The sequence below is a fragment of the Trichechus manatus genome, unplaced genomic scaffold, assembly GCF_000243295.1.
Source record: "Trichechus manatus latirostris isolate Lorelei unplaced genomic scaffold, TriManLat1.0 scaffold00115, whole genome shotgun sequence".
NCBI lineage: Eukaryota > Metazoa > Chordata > Mammalia > Sirenia > Trichechidae > Trichechus > Trichechus manatus.
In genome coordinates, this window is record NW_004444051.1 from 1,990,947 (window position 1) to 2,013,503 (window position 22,557).

General features: G+C 39.1%; 1 protein-coding gene across 1 annotated transcript in view; it reads left to right on the forward strand.

Moving 5' to 3' along the window:
• Positions 1 to 3,209: 3,209 nt before the first annotated feature.
• The window catches only part of GPLD1 (glycosylphosphatidylinositol specific phospholipase D1), a 63,602-nt gene continuing 44,254 nt past the window's right edge, over positions 3,210 to 22,557 (forward strand). The window contains exons 1-6 of the mRNA XM_004383989.2: positions 3,210 to 3,306; positions 6,445 to 6,500; positions 15,603 to 15,681; positions 19,841 to 19,938; positions 21,595 to 21,705; positions 22,489 to 22,537. Of these exons, the coding sequence (XP_004384046.1) occupies positions 3,210 to 3,306; positions 6,445 to 6,500; positions 15,603 to 15,681; positions 19,841 to 19,938; positions 21,595 to 21,705; positions 22,489 to 22,537 (490 nt within the window). The remainder of the gene's footprint in view (positions 3,307 to 6,444; positions 6,501 to 15,602; positions 15,682 to 19,840; positions 19,939 to 21,594; positions 21,706 to 22,488; positions 22,538 to 22,557) is intronic.

Here is a 22,557-nt window from a genome sequence, read left to right on the forward strand (position 1 = left end):
ATGAATACTGAGGATTGACCTTCATGCAGGCACTCAGAGTTTGGGGATGACTATGGATTTTCTCTAGAGAAGGGTTCGATTCTCTGGGATGGAGGAAAGGGTCGATTTTCCTTCATTAGCATGTTAAGTCTCCACTCAGAGGTGGGGTGCTTATATGTATTTTTCACTTAATGAGCTGATAGGTTACTTGAAATGTTAAGGTGATGTAGAAAACCTGTTAAAACCAGCTGAGGCCTGCTATGGCTGTTCTGTGGTTATCTTGTCAAGGACAATTTCAGAAGAATGTGCAGCCTAGTCTGCTCGATGTAGGAGGATAAGCCAGAGCAGGTGTCTCTCAGAAGGGCTGGGCTCTGAGGCTGCCTGCATCACAGTCAGCAGGCGATGAAACTTATTATATACCAGGTTCTAGTCTAAGCATTTTGTATTTGATCCTCACAACAACCTCATAAGGTGGATACTATTATTATCTCTGTTTTTATAGATAAGGAAACTGAGGCATAGAGATTTTTAGTAACTTGCCCAAGGTAGCAGAATTGGGATCCAAATGAAGGCTATCTGGCTCCAAAGCCCATATTCCTACCCACTTGTTCCTTAATGTAACTGCATGTTAACGTCTCAACTTTTGTCTGTATTTCCAGAAGAGCTCTAAATGATAGAATCATACTGTCTCATTTGTAACAAAGCCACCTGGATTAGGAAAGGGGGTATGGTGTGGAAAGAAAAATATTTCTATACATTTATGATTTGTTGGATAGTTTTCATTGTAATCTGCACAATATTGTGAGCTATATTTTAACGTTTGTTTAAAAACTCCTATCTTTCCTATCTCATAGTGACAGAAGTACTGTAAACTTCATAAAAATTCTAGTAATATTGTCACATAAAGCCCATACTCGTAACCATTGCGCAAATAACTCCCTTCTCTTCTGACTGTTTTATTATGCTTATATCTTTTATATCAGATATTCTTAAACCAATGAAATTATGTCACTGTGCACCTTAAACACAAAAATATATAATGAAAAATTTAGGGTTAGTATTGCTTAGCTACTGAGCTTGTTTCCTTTCATGGTGCTTTTGGATGGATTGGTTTTATTTAAATATGGTTAGGTATTTGCAAGCAACATCATTTTCTTCCTTGCTGACCCTTTGCAACTCTGTTACTCTTGCCACTGATTGACTACTCTTGGAAGTTGTGAGCGTACCAAAGCCCCAAGATGCAACTGCCACCACCTCACCCACAGACTTTAGAAGCCCAGGGTGAAAAAGAAGCAAATTTAAAGCCCTGGTGGCACAGTGGTTAAGAGCTACTGCTGTTAACCAAAAGATCTGCAGTTCAAATCCACCAACTGCTCTTCGGAACCCTCTGGGGCAGTTCTACTCCGGCCTATAGGGCCGCTATGAGTTGGAATCGACTCAATGGCAAGGGGTTTGGTTTGGTTTGGTTTTATGATGGACGTAGGGGCATAGACACCTGCACACACTGTGTGGATATTGGGGGCTGGGGGATGTCAGGGAGGGCACACTGTCTAGGGGACAACTGGCTCCTCAGCTCCAGCTCATTGCCATGTCACATGGGAATGTTGGTTCATGAGGCTAGTTCTTGTGTTTTTTAAAGAGAAGCTATAATCTAGATTTCTTTGTGAATTTTCCCATTTAAAAAACGTTGCCCTAATTTTATAAAACACCCTGGTTAGTCAAACAATCTTGTCTGATTATGACCTCTGGCCTCTAAGTAGTCAGAAGCAACTCATGGCCTCAGGGTTGGGGGAAGGCTGCAGCATTCCTTACCTGGGTCTTTGCAGGTGGCTGAGTTAAGGTTACAGAGGAAACTCTTGGCAGACAACTGATGGTCTCAAACCATCCCATCTTCTCTTATTCATCTCTTCCATTTGGCTAACCTGAGAACAAATACCATTTTCTACCACCTAGGTGGCACAAACATTTGTGCTCAACTACTAACCTACAGGTTGGTGGTTCAAGCCTACCCAGCGATACCATGGAAGAAAGGCCTGGCAATCTGCTTCCACAAAGATTGCAGCCAAGAAAACCCTATGGAGGAGCAGTTCTACTTGGTAACACGGGGTTGCTATGAGTCAGATTCCACTAGAAGGCAACAGGTTTTTTTCTTGCTTTTAATAAAGAAAAGAGATTATGCTTTTAATCAGATGCATAATTTGACCTTTCAGAGCACCATCATTTCCGTGAAGAGATTAATCTAATTATTCCTATGGATTAAGTGCTATTGATGGGATAGTTTATAACAGGTATATTCTGAGCCTAACATTTTCCAAACCTTCATTTCTTGGCTCTAAATCTGCTCCCAGGTGGAGTCAGCGTCTTTGCTTGGGCTGCAGGAATCTGCCCGTACAGCAGGTTCCAGATAAGGCCTATAAGAACAACCAGAGGTAGGCAGGCCAGGTGTGGTTGCTCTTGTGTAATCCCAAACTAGTGTCAGTATCTGTTGCCAAATACTGAAAGAGGAGCTGGTTTCAGTTCATCACCATCAAACCTTTTCCAGCATTTGTGGCTCCGGAGGCCAAGTAAGCAGGGCAACCTGATAAATGCGTGGAAAGGATGTATGAGCCATTAGCCCTCGTAAGGTGAGATGATTTAACATAGTGACTATCAATCTAGACAGATGAGTCTCTTTAGAAAGCAAAAAATATCTGGAGACAACCTGGCTTGTGTCTCCATACAAATTTCATGTTAAAATGAAATTCAGAGGAAACCTCAGTCAGAAAATGGCAATGTGTTTTAGATTTCAGTTTGTCACCTTTTTTTTTTCTTTCCCCAAAATGAACAGGGTTGGTTTGGCATTCTAGTGTAGCTACATAGTAGTTGGACAGTTGACTTCATTGGAAAGTAATATTTGAAAATGAGACTCGGTTACCAGTGTCAGTGTTCTGCTCAGAGAGAAAGCAGTGGGTCTTTGCTGGCAATGTGTTTTAGATTTTAGTTTATTGTTTCCCCCCCACCACCCCCACCAAGACGGACAGAGTTTATTTGCTGTTCTGGTAAAGCTAAACAGTAGTTGGACAGTTGACTTCATTGGAAAACAATATTATTGGGAAATGAGTCTCCATTTCCTGTGTCAGTGATCTGCTTAGAGAAAAAGCAGTGGCTCTCTGCTGGGATTTCAGAGTCCCCGTGCTGCCGAAGCCCCCAGCATTTCCCAAATCCCCAGTGGAGCTGTGAATAATGACAGCATGTCTGCTTTTAGGTTCTGGTCCAGCCTGCTGGTTTTGCTGGGGTATCTCTGCCATGGAGGTTCATCATGTGGCGTTTCAACACACATAGAAATAGGTAAGTGCTGGTGACTTGTCATGCTATTGAAAGGGCCACAAATGTGCCAAAAGAAATTGAGGGAGAGATTTAAAGTTTCTTTGCCCCATGTCTTGATACAATTTTCCTCCGCTGCACTGAGTAGCCTGATAGGGGAGAGGAGAAAGCTGTGATTGGAGTCATCCAGGGATGGGGACTGTCCAGGTGAGTTCATTGGTGGGGGCAGGTAAGCAAGAGAGTGGATGCCTCCCCGGGTGTTTCTTTGGGTGGGTAAATAGTGAGGGGCTAGATGAACTAGAGATTGCAGTGAAGCAGAACTGATAGAATGGGAGAGGAGAAAGATGGGTGGAATGTTGTAAGCGGTTGTTGTTAGTTGCCATCGAATTGATTCGGACTCATGACCATCCCATGTGCTCCATAGGGTTTTCAAGGCTGTGACCTTTCAGAAGCAGATTGCCAGGCCTTTCTTCTGAGGTGCCTCTGGGTGGGTTCGAGCTGCTAACCTTTTGGCTAGTAGTGGAGCACTTAACCATTTGTGCCATCCAGGGACTCCAAATGTTGTAGGAGTGAGGAATTTTTGTAGTTTTATATGTCTGAGGGACAGACATTTCCAAGCATATGAAAAAGGCTATGTGTGGCTGTGGGTCCCCTGAGTTAAGTGACTTTAAAGGTGGTTGGCTTCAGGGAGGTTAAGAAGTAATGCATAAGGGTGTTTGAATGGTCATCTCCACTGACATTAGAGGTGCCCAGAATGATGGCAGGAGTTGAGGAGAAGAGGGGTACTGCGAGCTGGTGCCAACAACCTGTGGCGAAGGCAGAGCGATCTGGATATACATAGGTGTGACATAAAGATTATGGCTCTTGTAACAAAGTGCATTTGTAATATTTTAACATGTGGGAAGTATAAGCCAATTTGCAATGTAATTACATACGATTGCATCCTACAGCAATTTTCAGATTAATTTCAGATGTACCTGATATTCTGGGTTTCCTTTAGTTTAGATAAAAACAATAATGATAGTTTGTAGTTATACCACATCTAGGAGTTACACAGCAGAACAAGATTAAAAATAAAATAGGGAAAGTTATCAGGCAAAATAGACATAGGTATTGAGCTACAGTAGGCAAGAACCTTATGATCATAGACTTTTATGACTTGAAGAGACGCTAAAGGATATTGAGTCCAGTTTCTTAATTTTACAGCTGAGGCACCTGATCCCAGAGAGGTCTTTTCCAGAGCTTCACAGCTAACTTGTTAGTGCAGGTCTAGAATTACATGTCCTGACAGCTAGTCCTGTGTTCTTTCCATTAAACATTTATTGCTAAAAGGGAGGCAGAAGATACTGGAAAAGAGAATCCGACCTAGGTTCTAATACCGGCTCTGCTGTAAACTAGATGTGTGACGCTGGGAAAGTCACTTGATCTCTCAATTCCTCTCTGATAAAACAAGGGAGTTGAACTTCTTAAAAAATTTTACAGTGTCTTCCAATTCTAACATCTGTGAAATTACTAAAATCTGTTCTGAAGTGGAATAAGCATAAATGGAAACATTCCACTTTTTAAGCCTTAGAGTTTAAAGATTTAAATGACAGATGAAATACAAAATTTTTAATAAAATCAGATAATTACCTTTCTGTAGCAGATGCCAAACAAAGGTCCTAACAGACATTTAAAGAGTAAAATATATATTGATTCGAACATAATTGAAAGCAATTCCTGAAACAGGATCTGCACAAATTTTGAGAATTGTTTATGTAAAAGGAGACTAAAACGCCAAAGTTTACTTAACTAATAACTTAGATGATTTTATAAATATCTTGATTGTTCCCTTTTTCACTTCTTATACAGGACCTAAGTGGAAGGTTTATATTTATGTAAGCTAGTTAATTATAACAGGCCTCATTCAGTGGTTTTGGTTGATAAATGAGTTTATTGACTTTCTATATGCAGGTTATTTGTGTCGGTGTGGACTTGTCTTTTATGGTATTAATGCTTCTAATATGTTGTTGTTGTTGTGTGCTGTCAGGTCAATTCTGACTCATGTCGACCCTACAGGATAGAGTAGAACTGCCCCATAGAGTTTCCTAGGCTATAATCTTTACTGGAACAGGTCGCCAGGTCTTTTTTCCTGCAGAGCTGCTTGTGGGTTAGAACCGCCAGCCTTTCAGTTAGTAGCTCAGTGCTTAACCATTGCACTACCAGGGCTCTTTGCTTAGAACATAGTAGTGGCTACATGCTTTTTTTTTCTTTTTTTTTGGAGCCCTGGTGGTGCAGTGGTTAAGAGCTCAGGCTGCTAACCTAAAGGTCAGCAATTCGAATCCACCAGCTGCACCTTGGAAACACCATGAGGCAGTTCTACTCCGTCCTATAGGGTTGCTATGAGTCGCAACCGACTCAACAGCAACAAGTTTTATATACTTTTTTGTTGTATGGATAAAAAACAAAATTAGATGTGATTCACAATAAAAATAAGGTATCACTTTTGCATATCTCTTCACAAAGAATGTTAGTCTTCCTATTGATTCTAAGAAGATTCAGGGTGTGGGTGTGGATGAGGGTGTGTATGTATTTATGTGGGTGTGTATGTAGGTGGAGTAGATGACCTGAGGTTTTTTTGTCCTTCCAAATGGTCCAATGATGAAAGAACATTTGAGGATCACTGATGAATCCGTGGTTTAGGCCCTCAATCATATTTCCTACTTAGGTTTATCTACCTTAGTAGGTTGTTGTGAGACAAAATATGATGATGGAGAATTCTGTTTACTGAGATCCTACCATGTATCAACCATTGTGCTTGTCACTTAGCATTAATTTTCTATGATTCTCTCAACAAACCTGTAAGGTGGGTGTTATTTACCTAACTTTACATAAGTGGGAACTGAGGCCTAGAGAGGTTAAATAACTTACCCACAGTCATAGGGCTAGTTAAGCAGAAATGTTAAACCACCATGCAAATTTGATTTGTATTATAATAATATATTGTATGAATCTAATTATGCCTAATGAAGATTTTAAATGAGTACAAACTTAATTTCCATTTCCTATTTCTTTGATAGTTACTACCACTGAATAAAATATTTTTCTTGTCAAATGATCTCTAGTAAGTTCCATTTTCAGTTACATTTGAACTTAATTGATTTATGTATTTATTTTTCTCAGGACACAGAGCTCTGGAGTTTCTCAGTCTTCAAGGTGGGACTGTTAACTACAAAGAGGTACAAAGCTTGATTTTTCTTTTATTCCTTGTGCATTAACTTTCTTCAGTAGTACCAAACAAAGATCCTAAAAGATATTTAAACATATTTAAACAATAATTTTAAGAGTTATTTGTATGTCTCTACAAAACATTAATATTTTAGATTAAAAATGTATGTTTTGGAGAATGGCTTACCTCTAAGTACTACTTGAACATTATATATGGATATATATATATGTTGTTAGGTTGTTAGGTGCTGTTGAGTTGGTTCTGACTCATAGCAACCGTATGTACAAGAACTAAACACTGCCCATTCCTGCACCAGCCTCACAATCATTGTGATGCTTGAGCCCATTGTTGCAGCCACTGTGTCAATCCATCTCATTGAGGGTCTTCCTCTTTTTTGATGACCCTCTACTTTACCAAGCATGATGTCATTCTTCAGGGACTGGTCCCTCTTGATAACGTGTCCAAAGTATGCAAGATGAAGTCTTGCCATCCTTGCTTCTAAGGACCATTCTGGCCGTACTTCTTCCAAGACAGATTTGTTTGTTCTCTGGCAGTCCATGGTATGTTCAGTATTCTTCACCAACAGCAGAATTCAAAGGCATATATATACTGTATTTTTATTTTTACACATATAATGCACACTTTCTATGTTTGTTTGCCAACCACACCCTCCCCAGTGAGGTATTTTTGTAACGTGCTATCCTAATATGTTATATATTATATAATTGTTATTAATAATTTAAAATATTTTGAAATGAGTTTTAAGAATTATGTCTTTCTTGTTTTTATAAAGAGAGATCATATCTGAGATGAGTATTTATTTTCTACTTCTTGTCTCTTTGTGTTGTATAAAATTGCATCACCATGAGGAGAAGGAAGTATTTACTCAGAAGTATGCATTGGGATGTTCCTTCCGATATCTCCTCCTACTGTATTCCTGTTAGAACTGTATGATGGCTCACCTCTACCCATTCTCAAACGAGTTTAACCCATTTTGACCCTATGCACTATTTTCAGCTCTATAGCTAAATATTACTTGTGACAAAGATGATTGTTAAATACTTACATTTGATAAAATTGGTTAGTATTCCCTCATATCAGAATTGGATCAAATTATTACCAATAAGTATTTATAATCCAGTATGCAAAGCAGGATGGAAAGATAACTGAAATATATCCCAAACCACTTTAAGTCATTAGTTTCAACTGCCTTACTTGCCATTTTAATAGAACCTCTAGGAGAAAACAACATTTATATTAGATTGTCATCTTTGATGACCCTGGTAGGAAGCAGGTAAGAAAGAGAAGGGGAAGCAAGAATCTTTCTAATTCATCATGTGAAAAATCAACCCTGAGTGCAGCAGAGTGGTTGTCTAGTAGACGTTTATTCAAGTGTGTATTATTAATTTTAAAATATGTGAAATGGACACTAAACACTCCCTCTCAATGTTGGTCTAATCCAAATTCTGATGTTTTCACTGGAAATGACTAAATGCCCTGAGTACTCACACTTCCTCCTTTTAATTTATGAAGGTAGATAGGGATTATTTTACCTTTTATAATATCAAGTCCATTTTCAAAGACGGATGCTCCATTTTATATCTCCATATGTAGGAGTCATTAATTAATATGATTAATGAGATTAAATATATTTTCAAGTGTTAATTGGCCATTTCTATTACCTCTTTTGTGAATTCCTGTGTCTTTTGTTCATTTTTCTATTAGACTATTTCTCTCTATCTTGATTTGTAAGAATAGCTTATTTATTAGCTGTTGTTGTTATGTGTCATAAGTAGAAGTGCCCCATAGGGTTTTCTAGGTTGTGTTCTCTACGAGCAGATCGCCTGGTCTTTTCTCCCGTGGAGCCGCTAATTGGGTTCAAACTGCCACCTTTCAGTTAGCAACAGAGCACTTAACCATTGTGACACCAGGGCTCCTTCTCGCTACTACTACCTGCTTGTTGGTGACCTGTCAACTCATTGGTGTAGTTTGGTAAAGTCAACAGAGGGAAGCGGCCTGCAGGATTCTAGTTGGCAGGTTGGATAGACATATCCTCACAGGCTGGCAGTACCTTGGCATGATCTGCACATTTAGGACTGAGCTTTTTTGTTTGGAGATTGTTGTTTTTCTTGTGGTCAAGTCGGCTCTAACTCATGGTGACCTTATGTACAACAGAATGAAACATTGCCTGGTCCTGTGTCATATTCAAGATCATTGGTATGTTTGAGTCCATTGCTGTGGTTATTGTGTCAACCCATCTCACTGAGTGTTTCCCTCATTTTTGCTGACCTTCTTCTTTACCAACCATGACGTCCTTTTCTAGCGACTGGTCTTTCCTGATGACGTGTCCAAAGTAAGTGAGCCAAAGTCTTGCTGTCCTCGCTTCTAAGGAACATTCTAGTTGTACTTCTTATAAGACTGATTTGTTCATTCTTCTGGAGGTTATCTTTTGTTAATACATTCAGAGGTGATTGCTCCTCAAAGACTTGACTTACACTAAGTACTTCTGTTACTTACACAAATAAATAAGAGATTAATACATAAAACTGAGAAAATCAGTTTATTGATTTATAAGAACTGTAGGAATCAGTTGACCTTACATTGATGGTCATTATTACCATGATATTTATTCTCTTTCTACAGGAATAAATAGAATGTGGTATGTTGAGCGTAGAATCAGAGCAATGGGAGTTACTTGGTTGGTTGTCATCTTCTTCCTGTCCCCACCCCCCCAATAGAAAAGGTTGCATCTTTTCAGATTATAAAACAATAGAAGGTCATTGTAAAAAAAACAAAACAAACAAACAAACAAAAAACTCAGAGATAACCAATTGTCATGGATTGAATTGTGTCCCTCAAAAATATCTGTGGACTTGGCTGGGTCATGATTCTCAGTATTGTGTGACTGTCTATCATTTTGTCATCTGATGTGATTTCCCTATGTGTTGTAAATCCTATCACTAAGATGTAATGAGATGGATTAGTGGCAGTTATATTGATGAGATCTACAAGATTAGTGTCTTAAGCCAGTCTCTTTTGAGATATAAAAGAGAGAAGCAGGCAGAGAGACATGTGACCTCATACCACCAAGAAAGCAGTGCTGGGAGCAGAGCTCATCCTTTGGATCTGAGGTTCCTGTGCTGAGATGCTCCCAGACTAAGGGAAGACTGATGCATCACAACGACCTTCCTCCAGAGCCGACAGAGAGAGAAAGCCTTCTCCTGGAGCCTGTGCCCTGAATTTGGACTTCTAGCCTACTGGACTGTTGAGGCCATCCACTTGTGGTACTTCTGTTATAGCAGCACTAGATAACCAAGACACCAGTGTAAACATTTTGCTTTATTTCATTCCAGGCAGTTTCTATGCATATATTAGCACTTTTTTCCCCCACAAAAGTTACATTCTACAGATTATTTTGACACTTGTTTTTAACAATTACATGTTTTTCTATTGCCCAGAATATACCACAATTTAACTGATTCCCTATTTTAGCTTTTTAAAGTATTTTAAAACTTACAGAAAAGTTATAAAAATAAGATAATTTGTCTTTTTCATTCTCTCTCTATTTATACTTATTGTTATATATGTATATATATATACCTGTTGTATATGTATATAACGTATATGTCTATTAGTTGCTGACTTGATACTCATTATCCTTTAACACATCATTCTTTATTTTCTAAAAACAAGGACAGTCTTCTACATAACCATAGTATAATAATCAAAATCAGGAAATCAACACTGAAATAACTCTATCACGTGGTCCTCAGACCTCATTCAAATTTTACCAGTTGTCTCAGCAGTGTTCATTATGGGTGCAGACTAATCCAAGCTCATGTCTTGTATTTAGTTATCAATTCTCTTTGGCCTTCTCCAATCTAGGACAGTTCCTCAGACCTTCTTTGCAATCACCCTGACATTTTTTAGAAGTACAGTCCAGTAACTGTAGAATCTACCTTAATTTGGTTTTGTCTGATGGTTCCTCATGATTAGATTCCCCTGCAGGTTATGCATTTTTGGCAGGAATATCATAGACCATTGAAGTGATGTTGTATTCTTACATCATATCAGAAGGCAAGCAATGGTAATTTGTCCCATTAGTGATGATGTTAACTTTCATTTTTTGTGTTGTATTTTTCAGTTCTAATATTTCCATTTGGCTCTTCTTTATATTTTCTATTTCTTTGCTGAGACTTTCTTTTTTTTTTTCATTTGTATTGAGCATGTTTGTAATTGTTCATTGAAGCATTTTTATTATGGCTGTTTTAAAAGATATGTCAGATAATTCTAATTTTTCTGCCATCTCAGTGCTGATAGCTATTGATTGTATTTTTTCATTCAGTTTGAGATCCTCCTGCTACTTGGTAGGATGAGTGATTTTTTATTGAAATCTAGGCATTTTGGGTATTATGTTATGAGACTCCGGGTCTTATTTAAACCTTCTCTTCTAACTGCTTTCCTCTTGACACCACTCCAGGCGGGGAAGGAGGGACCCTATCTTCTCATTGCCAGTTTATTGCCAGAAGTGCCAGTTTATTCTTTCTGAGAGGGGTAGAAATGCCTAGTTACTGCTCTCCTCCATGACTTTCAGGAGTCCCTGGGTGGTGCAAATGGTTAACACACTCGGCTGCTAACTGAAAGGTTGGAAGTTGGAGTTCACCCAGTAGCACCTTAGAAGAAAGGCCTGGCAATCTACTTCCAAAAAATCGGTCACTGAAACCCTATGGAGCACAGCTCTACTCTGACACACATGGGGTCACCATGAATTGGAGTTGACTCAAGGGTGACTGGTTTTCCACTGGAGTCGACTCAAGGGTAACTGGTTTTCCACTGACACCAGAGGGTAGGGATGTCCTCCTTACTGCTGGGTGGTGGTGAAAGTCCTGACTGTCTCCTAGGTGTCCTTTGACACCACCATTAATTTATGATTAATAAGATTAAATATATTTTGAAGGGTTTATTGGCCATTTCTATTCTGTGAATTGTCTGTGTCTTTTGTTCATTTTTCTATTAAAGTATTTCTTTCTTGATTTGTAAGAATATCTTATTTATAGGCAGTCCCTGGGTTATAAATGTCTGACTTATGTACAACCCATAGTTACGAATCAACTCCCGTAAAGCCTATTATATTAAAAATTTGACATACATACAATGGTTCGTAATAACAAACAGGCGCTACTTTGCAATGCTTATCAAAACTTTATTATTATTACTGTATGATTATGTTAAAGATGTTTCAGTGTATCTGGAAGTGTTTCTTTAATGCTTTTTATGCATAGAAAGGTACACTATACACGAAGACAAATATTTGACTAACGGATGTTAGATATGAACCATACCTAACTGTTCTGATGTTTGGCTTAAAGATAGATTTAGGAATGGAACTTGTTCATAATGTGGGGACTGCCTGTATTAGAAATATTAGCCCTTCATCTATCAAATGATTTCCTTGGTTATTTATTTTTCTTTTAAATATGTAAATATGTTTCATGTGCTTTTTACCATGCAGAACTCTTAAAATTTTTATGCAGCTAAATCCACTAATCATTTCTTTTATGGTGCTGCCTGTATGTTATGCTTAGAAAAATAATTCCCACTCCAAAATGATATGATTATTCACTTAAATTTTGTCCTGTTTAATTTATGGCTCCATTTTTTTTTTGGTTGTGGTAAAAATATGTATAAAAAATATTTGCCAGTTTGACTATTTTTATATGTACAACTCAGTGACATTGATTATGTTCATCATGTTATACAACCACCACCACTATCCTTTTCCAAATTATTCCACCACCATTAACAGAAACTTAGTGTCCCCTAAGCAATGACTCCCCTTTCCTTTTCCCTCCCACCCCCAGGTAACCACTAATAAACTTTGGTCTCTATACATTTGCTTATTTCATGTAACAGGGATCATATATTATTTTTCCTTTTGTGACTGACTTATTTAACTCAGCATAATTTTTAAGTGTTCATATAAGCATTTAACTCTCTAAGTCCTCTTGTGTTTATTTTGGCATAAAGTATGATAGAGATCCAATAACAGGGATCTGTTATTGGTAATGTTAATTTCAATCAGTGTTATCTAGGCTAAGCCTGGATTCTTCCATGCGCAAAGAGTAAGCTAGATATACTCATAGATATTGGGGTTGTGCCAACACTCTTTGCTGATTACTCAATCCTTCACTCATCTCTATTATATATAAGAAGGTCCCTGGGTGGTGCAAACGGTTTGCACTTAACTACTAACCTCAAGTTTGGAAGTTTCAACCCACCCAGCAGCGCCTAGCGATCTGTGTCCGTAAAGATTATAGCCAAGAAAACCCTACAGAGTCTCTGTTCTGCTCTGTAACACGTGGAGTTGCCATGAGTTAGAATCAATTCGATGGTAATGGTTTTTTTTTTTAAAATCATATATTAAATTATTATGTATGCTTGAACCTGTTTCTGTACTTGTTATTATGTTTCATTAGTCTAGCTATCTGTTTTGGTGCTAGTATCGTGCCATTTTAATTTCTCTAGCTTAAAAATACATTTTTATATCTGAAGGATATATCCTCCCTCAATACTCTTCTTTTTATTCCAGCAGTTTCCTGTTTTGTGCATTTATTTTTCAAATTTACTTCAAAATTATTTTGTCGTGTTAAATAACATTATCTACCTCACTAGGCCATGCAGGCTCAACAAGTTTTAGTACATATAAAGTGCTTAAAACAGTGGCTGATAAAGTAAATATTCAATAGAGTTAATTATTATTTTCAAGTGACAAAAGTCCAACTCAGACTATTTTTAGAAAAAAGGGCAGTTTACTGGTCCATGTAGCTGATCACCCAGGGGTAGAGCTGGATCCAGGGGTCTAGACAGTACTCTACCTTTCTCTGTGGGGAGGACACCCACAGATCAGGACTCATCCTTAAAGCTTAGCAGCCCCAAAGGAAAGAAGGTGTCTTCCCCAGAGCTCTAGCTGAGTAGTCTTGGGGAAGGTTCTGACCCAAATAGCTTGGGTCAAATGTGTATCTCTAAGCCAGACTGTGGTGGGGGATGGGTATACTGGCCTTTTACCCCTGTGGTCACCCCCACCTGGTGCAAATGAAATGGATTCATCTCTCTAGAAGGAGAGGAATAGAATGCTGACCAGAAGAAGCAAAAGAAATAAAACAAACAACACAACAACAACAAAAAACTAACAAAACAGATGATACTATCTTTCTTTATTTTTTAAGTCTTTCGGAGGAGTTTTGTTTCCTCTATATATGGTCCACATACTAATACCTCCTTACTGAAAAAAAAAAAAAAAAATTAGGTTGCCAAACCATTATTTTTCCCACTGTACTGTGGTGCAAATGGTTAAGTGCTTGGCTACTAACTGAAAGGTTGGTGGTTCGAACCTATTCAAAGCCGCCTCAGAAGAAAGACCTGGCAATCTGTTCCAAAAGGTCAAAACCATGAAAGCCCTATGGAGCTCAGTTCTACTCTGAAACACATGGGGTTAGCATGAATCAGAATTAACAGCAACTGGTTTGGTTTTTTGTTTTAGTATTAGAGTTCACTTGTAGATAATGGAAACCACTCCGGCTAGCTTAAGCAAAGAGGGGCTCACTGCCAGAAATTTGGGACTTCTTGCTTATAGATCTTTTACGAAGACTGGAGGAACAGGCTCTAGGATGAGATCCAGGAAGGACTCCCAAAACTATACACAGGACTGGTGGGCCAAGGAGCTGCTACCCAAGCCATAATCAAGAAGCCACTGCCCCATTTATTAGCTCCAGGTCCAATTATTTCATACATAGTTAGGGAATTAAGAAGCCACCACCTTGACTATAAGCTCCAGGACCTCATCACCTCAGTCAGACTCCTCACTAGCAAACATTGGGACCTCTGCTACCACTTTTGCAGAAAAACCAAACCCTCTATGCTAACTGAAGAAACAAAAGAGGTAGAAGTGGGATCCATGGAGAATCTGGACTACATCAAACCCTGAGCTGTAAGAGAGTCTCAGAAATGTCTTTTGTTTTCTAGCCTCCAGCACGCAGCTGTTCCTGGGTGATGCAAATGGTTAACTCACTCAGCTACTAGCCAGAAGGTTGGAGGTTCAAGTCTACCCAGGGTGCCTCAGAAGAAAGACCTAGTGATCTGCTTCTGAAAAACTGCCACGAGCAGATAGCATAGTAGCACAGTGCTACTCTGACACACATGGGGTCACCATGTGTTGGAATTGACTCGACAGCAACTGGTTAGCATGCAGCTAGGCACACCAAGGAAAAAAAAAAAAAACTAAACCTGTAGCCGTCCAGTTGATTCCAACTTATAGTGACCCTATAGGACAGAGTAGAACTGCCCCATAGGGTTTCCAAGGAGTGACTGGTAGATTCTAACTGCTGACTGTTTGGTTAGCAACTGTAGCTCTTAACCACTGCACCACCAGGACTCCAGTGCATACCACAAGAGGATTCAAATGAAGTTGAATGAGTTGGCCTACTTAGGAAGAATGTTTAAAAGAAAATCCCCACCATCTGACATCACATCTTTTTAAAAGAGACAGGATACTTTGTTTTAACCTTCCCAGTGCACTAAGGACATAATCTTATACTAAAGCACATGTAGCGACTATAAACTGACATATATTTGAATTTTTCTCATTTCAATGAGGATTAATGAAACTCTTACAAAAACTCAGGTCTGGTAAGCAAAATAGCCTTAGGGAAATATGGCTCTAGTGGGTGGACAGAAAAAATGAAAGGTGAAATTCAAGTAGGTGATTTTTGCCACTTCTTAATTAGCCTGTCAGTGTTTGGTAGGAAAGAAACTGAAGTTATATATTGTAGTGTATCGTCTTGGATTATGCATAGGTTTTTATCTCTTTCTTTCCTTTCCTTCCTTCCTTTCCTCCCTCCCTCCCTCCCTTCCTTCCTTCCTTCCATTCCTTTCCTTTCCCTTCCCTCCCTCCCTCTCTCTCTCTCATCCTCCCTTCATCCCTTCTTTCCTTCCTTCCATCCCTCCTCCTCCTCCCCAACAAGTTCCAGCATCTCATAGGTGGAAATTGACTGGGCCTGCATTTCCCGGGCTGTTGACTCTTGCACTCTAATCTCTGTATTTTCCTGCTCCCCAGCTGTTACTTAAACACCAGGATGCATATCAGGCTGGAACGGTGTTTCCTGATTCTTTTTACCCCAGCATCTGCAAAGGAGGTAAGACAAAGTTTTGCACACCGAACCATGTCACTTTACTTGGCTAACAGGGATGGGTATAAGTTTTAAAAATATAATAACATATTTTCCACTATTGTTGGTCAAAGACTTAGTTCACATAAGTGCTGTTTCCATTTCACTAAAACCTACTTGTTTAAGCATATAAATTTCTGAAAATTTTAGTATTTTTTAATGAAAACCACTCTAAGCATCCTAACTTGATTTACCACTTCGTGGCATAGGAGAAAACTTTTGCCAAGCAATTGAAAGGTCTAAGTTTTGGTTCCTTCTATATTGCCTTTTAACATGTGATCCTGGAAAAACCATTTGCACGCTGAGTCTCAGTTTTAGTATCTGTAAAATAGCATTGGTGCAAATGGTTAAAGTGCTTGGCTGCTAACACTATGGAGCACAGTTCTACTCTGACACACATGGGATCACCATGAGTCAGAATTGACTCGACAGCAACTGTTTTTTCCTTTTTGAATAGTAAGATAATGCCCTAATGCCCTCTTCGCTGGATTGTTGTTGGCATTATTGAGTGGTATTTTGTCAAGATTTATACAAATCTACGGTAGTGTTATCAGTAACTGAGCTTATGGGTTGTACCAGTATGACTACAGCAGGACTGAGAAGGCACACTCACATTGAGTCATTTGAGGGACATTTCACAAAGGGACCATCTACAAAGGTGTGGACAGCATATCAGGAAATCAACAGGATAGTGCAGTACTGCAGCAGTAAAGCAGGGCCACCACTGGGCCTGACAGGTGTAAGGTGAGGGAGTGGTTTTGGGGTCTGCAGACAGGATGCTGCATGGAGGGGGCCACTTGGCAGGAACTGGACCTTCAGTCAAGGGACACAACCAGCCTGCTGTGACTCCACAGAAGGTGAGCTGGTGGGAATAAATATCCCTCCCTCTCATCTCTAGCTGGTTCTCCCCATTGGCCAGAACCAACCCAACCAAAAGCCAGAGGACAGAGAAGCCAGTTGGAGCAGGTCACCTGTGGGGTGAAGAAAGGTGGAGCAAGGATCTGGAGGGAACAACAGAAGACTCCAGCACACTGGGTAATCCTGTAAACCATTTTTGGAATCTTGAGGTCATCAGCCCTTAGCCCATTCTTTTAATGCAGTGATGCTATTAGAGCCAGTGGCATGTTTAGGTCTACTCACCCCTATAGCTATGGTCCCAGACAACTAAGTTTTTGTATTTCTCATATTTACAAGTTTTTTTTTTCCTGTTTCCTTTTTAGCCAGTTAACTATCATTTCAATCCACTCAACAACAACGGGTTTAGTTTGTTTTATTACAGTGAAACCTGTGAGAGCCAGAACTCCACGACACTGCCTTGTTTTTCCGGGTCTTGCAGGTTTTCCACCTTTGACAGGGTGCAGTCTTACCACTTTTGTATCACTCCTTTTAGGGGAAAATATTAGAGTTCTCCATCTCTGACAGGTTTCCGCCTTACACAGGTTCTGGCGTTTGCAAGTTTTACTGTATTTTGTCTGCTTATTGCAGTTCTCCCTCTTTCTAACCTATTATTTCTAGTTTAGCGTTTGCCCATCTGTATTCAGGGGACTCTACTGTCCCTTGATATTTTAACAGTCCCTTTATATCTTACACAAAAAAGAAATTAAAAAGGATTTTTTTTTGTCAAATAAATTTGAGAAACATTTCTTAATGAATACCATTTTTAAAGACTGACAACACACATTATAAAGATACTGTGAAGAGTGGAAAATAGATGCAAACTATCCAGCATTTTCCAATTTTTTAAAAAGCAGTGAATACCCTCTTATCTGATGTGAGTGGGACCAGTGTATGATTTAGAAATCAAAAAAGTCAATTAAAGAGAAGAATTATAAAATATATGATGATGACAAGGAATTTGAATTTAGACTCCTCTTAGATTTTTATGAATTTTTAAAAATCTTTTACTCATATGTATCTAATTCAACAGCAGGGTTTTGTTTGTTTTTTTCTTTTTTGGTGATTCACTTTTATTACATCTTTCCAAAGCACTTAGTTTTCTTAGATACCTAGTTTTCAAAGAAACGGTTCTTTGTTTCTGTATTAATATTTCTTCAGTTTACCTAATATTGAATTAAATTCTATGATTACAATAACAAGGGCAACTGGCACAAACAGGATTAGAAACAGACCTGGCTGACTCTTGGTAAGCTATAGTACAATTTCTCTTGTTTGCTGTCAGCATCCAGCGTGTTCCAAAGGTTAGTTTTCTTTTACTTCCCGTCAGTTATTTATTTGGTCAGCCTGGCAATTTAGCTGCCTTGGTGGTGCAGTTGTTAAGAGCTCGGCTGCTAACCAAAATGTCGGCAGTTCGAATCCACCAGCCACTCAGCGGTGGATTTGGCAACAGGTTTTGGCGATTTAGTTAAGTGGAAGTTGGCCAAAAGAGCTCCCAACCCAAACCCACCACCATCAAGTTAATTCTGACTCATAGCAACCCTGTAGGATTGAGTAGAACTGCCCATAGGGTTTCCAAGCCTGTAAATCTTTGTGGAACCACCGCCGAGTGGCTAGTAGGTTCAAACCACCAACCTTTTGATTAGCAGCTGAGCGTATTAACGACTACGCCACCCCTGTCGCTGTCCAGCCAATTCCGACACATAGTGACTGCGCCACCAGAGATCCTTAAAGTGCTATGGGTGTACTTAATTCTGGATTCTTAACTGTATTCTAAAGGATAGGAATTATTAGAAATTTTATCTCTAGGAAAACTGTTGGAGCAAATAAAATTTCTTAGTTACAAGTTAATTTCTTTGAAAACAGCTTTCAGAAAAAACCAATGCTTTAAAACTGATCAGGCAATTTTTACTGCAGCAATAGCATTAAAAAATTGCACTGAGGGATCCGAACTCTGGAATTTTGCTTTCCATTGCTCCACTGACATTTGGCGCCCTGTGCAGTTTGGCCTTTGGAGATTTAGATTAGAGGCCACTTCCTGTCTTTTCTTCCTCTCCTGTGGGAATGAAGAACTGCACGGGGTACCCACTGGCCCACTTAGATGCTGCTGGGTTGAAGGTTCACTGGGGTCTGTGCCATCTGAAAACAATTGTTATAAATTCAAATTCTTGAAAGCCTTGGGAGTAGCTGCTTCTATTTTTTATGCTGTTAGGGAGGCTGACTGTTATGGACAAAGAAGATTTAAAAAAAAAAACTTATCTCCTTAGCTTTCTATCCAGTTCCAGTTGCTGTCCAGCGGACTTCAACTCACGTGACCCCGTTTGTGTCACAGTAAACTATGCTCCACAGGGTTTTCAACGGCTGATTCTTTCAGAAGTAAGTCCCCAGGCCTTTCTTCCAAGGTGCCTCTGGGTGAACCTGAACACCAGCCTTTTAGTTAGCAGCCAAGCATGTCAACTGTTTGCACCATCCTGGGACTCTCCCTTAGCTTTAGGGCACAGAAATGGAAAACCCTCTAGTCTCTGTGGAGCCCAGGTGACAGAGATGCTGCGAGCCAGTTTAGGCTCCTTTCCTCTTACCGTGGTGCTCTAGACATCAGTCAGACAGAACTGTACCTTTTCCAAAATTTCCACCTGCTCTTCTGTTCTAGAGGCTTCCTTTGAACCCCAATAGAAGAAACTAAAGGGCTTGGAGAGCAGGAGGAAAAGGGAGGCAGGTGGTGGTGGAAGGTCTGGTTTAGTGAATATTTGACTGAGACGCTCCAACTTTTTTTTGTTTTTTAAATCTCAGTATCAGGTGACTCTTTTCTTTATTGTGGTAAATATATATGTAACAAAGCATTTGACATTTTAACATTTTTTACATGTACAGTTCAGTGACATTAATTACATTCATCGTGTTGTTCACCCATTGCCATTGTTTATTTCCAATTTTTCCATCACCCTTAACAGAAGCTTAGTGTCCGCTAAACATGAATCCCCCTTCCCCCTCCTGCCCCTGGTAACCACTGATAAACTCTGGTCTCTATACATTTGCCTATTCCAGGTACTTCATATACGTGGGATCATACAATATTCGTCCTTTTGTGACTGACTTATTTCACTCCGCATAATGTTTTCAAAGTTTATCCATGTCATAGCATGTATCAGGACTTCATTTCTCTTCATGGCTGAGTAATGAGAATCTCCAACTTTTTAAGAAAGGATCTTGAGCGCTGTTTTTGTTTTGTCAGGAAAATACCATGAAGTGTCTGAGAGCACCCACTGGACTCCATTTCTTAATGCAAGCATTCATTACATCCGAGAGAACTATCCCCTTCCCTGGGAGAAGGTAGGCATGACTCTCTAGTCGTAAAACAATTCTGTTCCAAGCTTGACAAGTACTTTTTTGCATCTACACTTACCCCATTTGTACCCTCACTCCAGACTCTGTGAGGGGTCATTCACCATTGTACCTTCAGTGCTGTTGCCCGATTAGGGTCCGCGCCCTGAAGCAGCTGAGCCAATGAAATGTACTCCAAGTCAGAAGGAGAGAGAAAGTTTATTAGGACATGACACCAATGGGGAGTCCAATAGCAACATTGGCTGTCTTCATGGAGTCCCGAAAGGCAATTCTACATCAGAGCTTATATATCATTTTGGCAAGGATTACCTAGTGTCTTCAGACACGTAGCCCACAGATGGTGGGATGAGTATACATCACAAGACAATTACAAGAAACTATTAGACTAAAGATATGCATTCTAGACATCTGGATGCTAATCTTTATGTTTGTAATAGGCAAAAAACTTATATAAAAATCTCTCAGCTAGTGGAACTGGCCTGCCAAGTTTACTCTGACTGAGCTAAGGAGCAAGAAAGAGAGTAGCAGACCAAAAGGGCCAGGCAGCCTTCCTAGCTGCCGCCTTGCAGGCTGAAGGCCATCCTCCAAGAGAACAAAGAAAAGGCGGGAGACCAAGCCTGCAAGAGCCGCAACACCCCTTGGGAAAGAGACCAGTGCAGCTGGTATAATAAACAAGGACGTTGAAAGTGAAAATGTACAAAATACCAAGCAAAAAAACTTATAGGTTACTTAGAGTATCATTATGGCATTAGTTATGTCAAGCTCTCAGTCGCCCATTTTGAAAAGGAGAAAACATGCAGTGAGATATTAGGGTCATGGTGCCAAACACAGTACTAGTTACAAAGTAGGTGGCTGGCTAACACTTGAATGAATTATAAGGGACAAATACTGTATGATTTTACTAATAGGAAATACCTAGAATAGGCAAAGGTAAAGAGATTAGAGTTTAATAGTGATTGCTAGGGGCAGGAGGGACAGGGAAGGGCGGAACCATTGTTTAGGTAGCATTCAGTTTTTGTTTATGGAGATGGAAAATTTGGCAACAGATATCGGTGATGATTGCACTATATGATTGATGTAATTGGTTTTATTGAATTGTGCACATGGAAAGTGTTGAATTGGTAAATGTGCTCTTTATATTTGACAATAATAAAAATTATATATATATATATCTCACATATATATATATCGTATATATGGAGCCCTGGTGGTGCAGTGGTTAAGAGCTCAGTTGCTAACTATAAAGGTCAGCAGTTTGAATCCACTAGCCACTCCTTGGAAACCCTATGAGGCAGTTCTACTCTGTCCTATAGGGTTGCTGTGAGTCAGAACTGACAGCAATGTTTTTTTTTTTTTTTTGGTTTTATCATACGTATATGATAGATTTTTTAAAAAATTGGGGGCTTCTGCCACGTGGTCATTTTTGCTCCAGTAGTAATTAATCTGAAAGCACTTCCAAAGCAGGCAAAACATTTCAAAAAATCCTAGGTGTTTTTTGGTAGCTAGAAACTACAATGGACCTGCCTCTGTTTTTTTTGTTAAGTTGCAATAATGGAAATGAATTCATATTTATTAAAATTTTTTATAGGATTGTTGTTATAAAATAACCCAAACACACATGACTTCAATTTGCTTCTTTGGCAGGACACAGAGAAATTGGTAGCTTTCTTGTTTGGAATTGCCTCTCACATGGTGGCAGATGTCAGCTGGCATAGTCTGGGCATTGAGCAAGGATTCCTTAAGACAATGGGAGCTGTGAGTACATATCTTTATGGTTAATGACGTTATGGGAGTGATACTGTCATGCTCAGTATCACTCTGATCCTTCTAAAGGAAAGAAAAACTTTAGGTCATTCAGATGTTATATGGAAACAAGTCTTCTTGCCCAAAGTGGTTTTGGTCGGATCTCCATCTTTTCCTATTCATTCCTCTTACTCTTTCTGGCTACCTGGGTAAATTCATCCACAGTGTTCATTGAAAACAGGGACAGATGTGATTTTCTGTTCTAGTCATCAACAGTATTTCAGAAATTTTATGTCTTTATTCAAGCTGTTTCAACCACCTCTGTGTCTTAAAGAAATTAATACCTGCCAGTTGGTACTATTTAAAAAAAATAGTTACAGGCTTTTTGGTTTTGGCTTTGTTTTCTTTTAACCTATGACAATGCACTATCCCCAGACTGAAAATTGTGATCGTACCTGGTGACTTAGCTCCTGTAAGTCCCCTCTGGTCATTTATTGCTATTAATTTCATTCTGTTAGAAGTTTAAACTTGGACTCAGTAGAGATTTTGTATATATCCTGTAAGGCATAATTGTCTGCAATAGCTTTGTTACGAGACATTAAGTATACAACTCAGCTGCCAATACAATTTTTTTTAAACTAAAATAAGATACATGAAAATTGAGTCTACCCATTATGCATATTCTCAGCAATTGTTTGGGTTAGTCTGTAATCTCTCCACGATTCGTTTAATTTGGGAGTAAGAGTTTTGTCTATATTTTGTGATATATACCAGATGGTTCTCTTTCTTTCTCAGATTGATTTTCACAACTCCTATTCTGATGCTCATTCGGCTGGTGATTTTGGTACTGTTTATTTACATTTA